The sequence below is a fragment of the Cydia splendana genome, chromosome 1 (assembly GCF_910591565.1).
Source record: "Cydia splendana chromosome 1, ilCydSple1.2, whole genome shotgun sequence".
NCBI lineage: Eukaryota > Metazoa > Arthropoda > Insecta > Lepidoptera > Tortricidae > Cydia > Cydia splendana.
In genome coordinates this window covers 1,593,196-1,601,578 of record NC_085960.1, presented here as the reverse complement: position 1 = coordinate 1,601,578, position 8,383 = coordinate 1,593,196, and the positions used below count along the sequence as shown (strand labels likewise).

The window sequence follows — 8,383 nt, the reverse complement described above, 5'->3', positions numbered from 1 at the left end:
TTATTAATCATTTGGGTTTTAAAAAAATCCTTGAATTGCAGTAGAAAGTTTTATTGGAATGTAAAAAGCATACTTTGTTTTTGATGTAATCAAAACTATTTCGCCTACTACAGACTGTGATAGATACCCAATAACTAAATTGAATTCTGGATGAAGATTTAAAATAAAATGATCACTCCAACTACATTATTTCAATTACAGAGGTAATAAGTAAGACTCGTCTCAATAATAGAGGTAATAAGAAGAGCTAAAAGATCAGATTTTTTTAGCAAAGTGTCAATTATAGAGGTCTTAGTTGCGATGTGGTCAATTACAGAGGCAAAATTACGAAAAGGACTAAAATCTAAATTGCAATTATAGAGGTTCCAAAATTTCAATTATAGAGGCCTTTTGGTCTCAAGGGACCGGGACCGGACCTTTGGTTGCAATTATTGAGGTTTCCCATTTATCCAGGTGCCAATTAACCAGGTTTCACTGTATTTAGAACGGCAAGCCATCTATAATTAAATGATTAGGTATAATCACAATTTTAGTAGGTACCCTACCACGGGAAGAGTTATAATTACCGACTTTAAGAGAGGGCAAGCAAAACCAATGTTCGAGCAAGTTTTTCAAACTTTTCTCTTGTTTTACGTAGAGAAAATTAGGAAAGCGGAAAACGAGTTTTCTTATAAAGTATTGTACCTACTTACCGGCACAGTTCGGTCCTCGAATGGGGCCACATAACACGGTCGGCGTGAGCGGCATGTCAGTGGTCAGTGACCTTGTCTACATAAAACAAAACCCGATTATTAACGTCCTTGCCCTCACGTAACGGTCCAAGGTATGGATGTGCGGAGTATGTGTGCCAGACTGGGAATTAGGTTGAAAGTATGTTCATTCAGTTCCGTCATACGGACTGGTGCTGTGGCGCCTGGCCGCAGAGGTTATGTATTTCGGATAATACCTATACTTAAGATAGCATAATAGTAAACTGAAATAGATGACATAGAATAAATAACGTAGGGCTAACTAATTGCGTCGGACGTGCATTAATTGCGTCGGACGTGCACTAATAGGTATTTACTTCCATACTATAACATATTTTATAGCGTTTTAATTTTTATTTCTCCATTTTATAGGCCCTACATATACCTAGCTGGAAATCACCTCTGTTCTGAAATAATCTTTGGCATTTCCATGTTTCTGAAGCCGTGGGCGGTGAAGGCAGGGATCTCGCTTCCCAGAACGAACGAAAAGACTACTTTTCTTATTGTGTGATTGTTGTGTCCATTATTTACGTCTCGGATTTCACCAATTTGAGCGATTAGACTGGAAACATTCACATTATAAAATTAATTAATTAAGAAAATAAACAAACCATTAATGTGTATGTGGTGGTTAAAATTCGTAGTTCTTATCTCGGTTGTGACGTATAAAGCAGAAAAAACTCCCAAAAATGCAAAAAGATGACTAAAACTTCGGTCACGATCTTTATTAGAGATGCAACGGATAGTTGTTTGGCCGGATACCGGATATTTGGCCTGACCATCGCCCGAATATCCGGTATCCGGCCGCCGAATATCCGGCCAGCGGAACTATACCTACATTACGGTTTTTCAGGTGCGCATTCTGCAGGTCTGACCTGTTTCCTAGTGAACGTTCGCGCGGACACACTTCTAGGTTCGAAATGAGTGCGAGTGCTAGTCAGTGCAATGTTTAAATTGTTTTAAAATAATAAACAAGTACGATTATGACCGTGACTGTTTCTTAAATCTAAATTAGTTTACTCCGAAATCAAGCAGTTACTATCCGGTATCGGGCCGGATAGAAGACCACTATCCGGTATCCGGCCGGATATTAAAATCATGGCCGGATACCGGATAGTAACCGAATATCCGGTGCATCTCTAGCTTTATCATCTAATTCGTACCAAGTTAACGTATAATTTGCTGGTGTGGGTTTTGATAGAGATAGAGGGTAGGTACTTATTGGGTGAAAAGTCGCGTGAAGGGAAATAAAACTCATTAATAGAAAACGTAGTTTCGTTTAATGAAAACAACAAATGTATGGCTTACATTAATGTATATTAACATTATGTTTAAAAATTTCGTATTTAAAACTAAATAGATAGTCACATAATGTCAAACTTTTACGTACGTGTATTACAATGAAATACAAATGTTTTTTCGGCGGCTGCTTTCCGGCTCCGTCAATCAGGACAATAGTATACAAACCTCGGGAAGTACATAAGAAAACCTCAAATCACATATATGTCGACCTCCGCTTCGCCTCGGCCAACAATTACATGTGACCTGCTCTAGGCAGGCAAGTCGGGACATGTGCGCCTCGCCGTTTTGATATCGGAATGTACAAACAGCAACACTCTAACTGTCCATCGGTGGACCTTGTCGGATGGTGATGGACGGACGGATGCCTTTTGTATAAAGCTTACGAACTGTCAGTTAACAGTGTGGGCGATGGTACGTTCAGATAGGCTTCCTGTCTGAAAATTGATCAACCTCTCACATTTTTCGTTCTTCTAGATTATACAGTTTGCTTTCAAATAATTTCACTTAAGAAAAACGTTTCCAGAAAAAAATACTTCGTTTTTAGTTTTACAAAACCACAATTACTTTACATAATATAAATTTCTGTTATCTTTATCACAAAAACAAAAAAGTCTAAATATATACTATACTTAAACACTATGTCAATTTTCAATGAGTCCTTAGGTATATTTTATATTTCAGTCACTTTTTCACGTTACATAGATTACAATAACTTATTAACATAACACATAACTTTCATACTTATACATACTTGAAGAGCTGAAGCCAAATGGTATCGCGTTCAAATCTTAGTAAGGGCATTTATTTGTGTGCTGAGCATGGATATTTCTTCCTGTCTATGGTTGTCTAAGTACAGTCAGCAGCTAAAGTTGCTAAGCGGGCCAGGTGTTTAAAATTACCTATAAGAGTGTGTACTCTTATTCTCTTAACAATAAAATCGCGTCAAGATCATTTTGAACACCTTAGCTTAGCAACTTCTGCTGCTGACTGTGATGATGCTCTCCTGACCGATTTCGGCCACAGCGACTGTGTGCTCTGGAGTAGGCAATTTTTAACTCGTGTTATTAGAGTGTAGCTGATCCACTCTCTGGTGCGCCCTTAGGTGGCTCACGTACCCTATCTTCTTGCTAAATACCCGAGCGAATTTTGGGCACCAACAACACAAGCCTTATAGATCTTAACGTGGGGCTTACAATATGTGTAATAATGTCCTATAATATTATTTATTTAAAGCAAGGTAGTCTGGTTTGTACTCCTCATTTTGCGATACTTTATCAATGGAGTCCTCAGATTGTCCAACAACAATTTTAAACTTGTATTTTAAATGTAGGTACGCACGATGCGCATCCGCTTTAAATCAAATGCTTCAAACGGATATAAATGTTGCGATAATTGACTGAAGCATCTCCTTAGCTTGGTCAAATATGCTTCCGTAGGTCTGTCCTGGTTATATTTCTATGGTCCGGGTATTCTCCTCTGCAAGTCGCAATTCTCAACCGATTCTTGTGAAATTTTGTGAGCATATTCTAATATTATTTGGTTATTTAGTCTAATCAGTTTTTACTAATCTTTCAAAATGGCGGAGCTATGGTTCGGGAGGTACAGCTCAGTACCACTAGTAAATAAGTCATTGTAATCTATGTTCATCACTATCACTTCACTCTAGTTCCATGGCGTTTTTCATGTAGGACTCGAGTTCTTTGTCCAACGCGGACTTGGTGCCAGCCATGTACTGGTCTAGTTGCAGGTCTAGCTCCTCTTTCGTAGGGACGGGCTTGGGCGTTTGGCGGGATATGCCACCTGTTGGAAAACAATTTACTGTAGTAACTATTTGTGTTAATGTTTAGCGCTGTTTATTATTAGTAATGTTGAGTATCTGCTATGCTTTTGTATTTAGTTATATTGATTCTGCTATAATATAAATTGTGGATGTACAAATAAATGTACAAGTAAATAAATAAAATATTTCATTTCATTTAAAAAGTATATAAACATAAAAGCACAAATGCGAACTTATCTTTGCAAATTGTCGGGGAAGTCATGAAGGGAATAATTATTTAAACAGTTTCAGATTCCTTTAATTTTTTAATTTTACTTGATTTTAATTTTGGTGATAATGTCAAGTTTACGATTTACGCCACAAGGTGTGCATGGTCGTTTTCTTATTGATTGAAATATGGGTTTCAAGCTAACATGGTTATTCAACTTATTTACACTATAAATATTATTGAATATTGGATTTGTATAGGTGAGTTCCTGGTGGCACAGTTACACGTCAGGTACTCTGTAAGGATGGCATGTGCAACTATTGCGTTAATAAACTAGCATGGTACCAATTTATAAAAATAATATTATTTTAATAAATATCTTAGTTAATGTCTTCGTTCGTCAGGTCCAAAAATGTGCTTGTTCGGCATGTTTTTTGGAGGCGAGAATGCATTCTACTTCAGTATATGTCTGGTAAGCGGCGAGATGCCGCCACGTAGTTTACACAATATACAAGAGATGGCGCCGTTTGCTTATACGAATAAGATCGAATCGAAAATCTTTACTTTTGGAATTTTTCTGTGCAACAGTGCCGAAATGTCGGAAACTCGCCAAAACAAATATTTAATCGCGAAAAAAGGCAAACAATTTCAGTACAAAAAGAAGTGAAGGCCCTATCTCGAGTTAAAAAAGTAAGAAAACTGGCCTGAAGGGTAATTACCTCGTCCACGTCCCCTCGCCGCGCCGCGCGTGAAGCCCCCTCCCCCTCCCCCGCCCCGCCGCGCGCCCCGCCCCGCCCCGAGGCCCGCCCCGCGGCCGCGCAGCGGTCTGCTTCCGATGCGATTCATGCGACCGAAGTTCATACCGCCCCTGTTAAACATACGAGTTAATCTATAGTACATTGTAGGAGAGGACGGAAAACCGCTAAAAGATGGACGAGCCGTTTGAGCTTCAAATAATACGAGTCCACCTTTAGCGTTTCCGGCCGAGGCATTACATAGTGCTTTTCACGACTACTGCGAGGAAATAAGAAAACATTTGCATAACTATAAGTACTAGCCCGCGATTTCTCTGCTAGCAAATTACTAGCCACTGCCTGTGCTGTCTCTTGAATTTCGATAGGCGTCAGCGTAAGAATATCATGTTCTTCACTAGAAGAACTCATTTTTATAGCGAGCGTAGATACGTGTTTCTTGTATTTTTTTGTCAAACACAATTTACACTATCCGATTCAGTAAGTATTTTCAGATCCCGCCTTTTTTACTTTTTTATCACTTTTAAGAGGCGTTTTTCTGTTAGTTGCTTCAAAACGACTCTAAACTTAGAAGCGTTTTTGCTAAAAAAACCACAAACAGCTACAAAAGTGAAAAGCGCCTTAAGCATGAACTGAATGGATAATTAAAAAATTAACTGAATGGTTTTGACATTTCTTTTTTTTTTTTAAACAAGAATTGGTATTATACAGAAACTAAAAAAGAGTTATGGAAATAAAGAGGCTATAATAAAATAACCTTATTTTATTTTTGAAGGAAAAAGTTGCGCCAAAAAAGACCTTTTATTGATTTTTATGTTTTAAATGATACTCATTGCTGTAGCGAACCGTCACCAATGACAGATGATGATAACAATTAAACATTGTAGTAGTGGTGGTTCAGGTGCTACAGCTATTGCCTACTTTCCAGCTTGGTTTTAGACCATCTATTGCCACATTTCCGAACAGTGGCGTGAAAAAAACTATTCTAACTTTACTAACACCAACTAACACTAACAAAATTTTGATGTAAAAGTAATCGACGCGAGCGGGTCACCTGAGCCGTCCGCGCAGCCCCCGAGCGCCGGCGCGGCGCCGCAGCCCGCGCAGGCCGCGGCCGCGCCACGCTCCGCCGGACAAGTTGCCGAAAGACGCCGAGCGACTGCAAATAAACAATAATAACAAAAATAAACAATTTATAATTACATCAAATACCTAGAACACAAATAAGACGACTACCCACCTACATAAAATTCTGTAATCAAATGCAAAGGACAAATACAAAAACAAACATATTTGACAATCATGAAAAAAGTTACAAATTCAAAAAATTGAATATTACAAACAACTATATTCAACTACCACAAATACTTAAAAAAATATACAACATTATTATATTCATTTATTTGTATCATGCCTATAGTAAATACCATTATTGTGTAATACGTTTGTTTACTTAGGTGTAAACTATTCATTACTTATGAAGCTATCCGAATGACAGTAATGATAATGATGACACTAAAACATGTGACATTGTAGATTATATACAAAGATACAATAATAGACCACAAACAAACAACAGATTTCCATAATAACTATATAACTCGTAAAGTGGTTAAGAGCGTGTGTAATGAACCCTTGTGTATGTCAGCTGCAACTTCATTGGTAAGTCAAGAAACAACAGCAAATATCACAAACTACCTTACCCTATTTGATACATATATGGATCTAATTGTGAAACTTTGCTAAGTTAATAAAATAAAGATATATCAAGATACAATGATTTATTTAAAAAGTTTTTTTTAAATTAATAGTTCAAATTTTTAAAAAGAAAGAAGCCAGCCTCAGTTTTTGCGCCCTCACACCCATACATCAATTTGGCACTCACTTGAGGTTCCCATTGGACTGTCTCCAAGAAATCCTGCTCTTAACTCCTCTCTGGCTCAGGTCACCGAAGCTGTTGGAGCGCCGGAGCCCCGCTAAGCTGCTCTCACTGCCAAAACGCCGCAAGCCCCCAGCGCCAATACCAAGCCTCTGGCGGAGGGCTTGCTGTAAATAGAAACATCAACAAATTAATTTAACACAATAGTATAAGTTGATAATCAACTTTCTCAGTGATTAATTGATGGTTGGTTAACATTGCAATATCTTTTACCCTTGTTTACAATCCAATACACCTTTTAAGGACACCTTATTGTATTTTTTATGAACAATGTTTTTACACCCAAATCCAAGGCTTTTAACCTAAACTGAGCATCAACTATTACAGTAATATTTTCAAAGAGAACATTTATGAGAAATATTACTCTAAGAATGCTAAATATTACACCCTACAATGTTATTAATACTATTAATATCAGTATTGAGTTCATTCTTAGCCTGTCAGTACAGCATATACATGATGATATCCTGTTATCCCTCATCAGGGACATAGGGCTCTCAGAAGGGATTTCCATTCTTCGCGGTCCAGCGCGGCCTCTTCCAGCTCCGCCCAGCCGAGGCCAACTGATGCCGCCTCTTTTTCCACTGTGCGTCTCCAGGTGGGCGACCTTGCCCTCTATTTCCGGGAATTTTCCAGGTCAGCCCTTGCTTGGATAGGTGATTGTTTGGCCTTCGTAAAACATGTCCTATCCAGCGCCATTTCCGCAGAAGTATCTCCTTAGCTAAAGGGTTTTGGCCAGTCAGTTCCCATAATTTAATATTGGAGATGGTCCGTGGCCAGTAGACTAGCGACAGAGACAGCATATACATGATTGCGTTATTAATAAGATTACATATCCAACAAAACGCGGTTGCTGTATCAAAACATTACTCAACTAAGTTTCACTTCGCTTGGCGCGCTCACAATGGCCATGCCGCATCTCTTATCAATGTTTGTATATATTGACAACAAAACTGACGCCGACAGTCGCCTATATATGGACGATTCTTACCCGTTTAGCCTGTAGCTCCAAACGGCGGGCGATCTGTTCAATCAAGTTCCTGTTCATGTTATCACTATAGAAGCCGCCGGTGGAAGGCCTCCGCCGCGGCGTGCGAGGCCGCACCGGCGCCGGTCCTGCCGCGAACATGCTGAACCGTTCGTTTAGGCTCATACACGTGGCCTGGAGGCCGTGAACTTGGTCTATCACCATTTTCCCAACCCGCGAAACCTCGAGGATACAGAATTGTGAAATTGAAACACGAGAAACGCCACACGAGGGGCCAAAGTTCGACTTCAAAGTAATTAAAACTGAAATTCAACACTCTGCGAATAATATCAAGTTCAAATAAACTGTTATAAATGTATATTTGATATTTGAGACATATGCGAAAATATTTTCTGCAGACGCTCGCGGCATGAAAAATAAAGTGAATGAATTGAATGAATGAAATGAATCATTGAGTGAAATGAATGTAGTTGTAATGTCAATCAAGAACGGAATGGTTTTGCGTTTCATAATTGCATATGAATTGCATGTGTGAATATTGTTAACTCCATTCATGTCGTATTTTTTAATATTTGTATCATAATTTTAATGCAATTGTAATGCGTACTATTTTTTGCAGGTAAATGGGGGTCATTATTTTTAACAATGTCGTGAAATATTATTAA

General features: G+C 38.5%; 1 protein-coding gene across 1 annotated transcript; it reads right to left on the bottom strand.

Annotated features, from left to right (window-relative positions):
• Positions 1-2,832: 2,832 nt before the first annotated feature.
• On the bottom strand, positions 2,833-8,117 carry LOC134794477 (chromatin target of PRMT1 protein-like). The gene is made up of 5 exons (XM_063766292.1): positions 7,722-8,117; positions 6,677-6,837; positions 5,846-5,950; positions 4,759-4,907; positions 2,833-3,851 (listed from the first exon to the last, which is right to left on the bottom strand). The coding sequence occupies exons 1-5, from the start codon at positions 7,920-7,922 to the stop codon at positions 3,709-3,711; spliced, it is 759 nt and encodes a 252-aa protein (XP_063622362.1). The 5' UTR covers positions 7,923-8,117; the 3' UTR covers positions 2,833-3,708.
• Between the last annotated feature and the right edge of the window lie 266 nt (positions 8,118-8,383).

Coding starts and splice junctions, on each gene's coding strand:
- LOC134794477 (XM_063766292.1), bottom strand. CDS start 7,922: ATGGTGATAGACCAAGTTCACGGCCTCCAGGCCACGTGTATGAGCCTA. Junction 6,838..7,721: donor TGGAGCTACAGGCTAAACGG/GTAAGAATCGTC, acceptor TTCTATTTACAG/CAAGCCCTCCGCCAGAGGCT. Junction 3,852..4,758: donor GGCGAGGGGACGTGGACGAG/GTAATTACCCTT, acceptor GTTTTCCAACAG/GTGGCATATCCCGCCAAACG.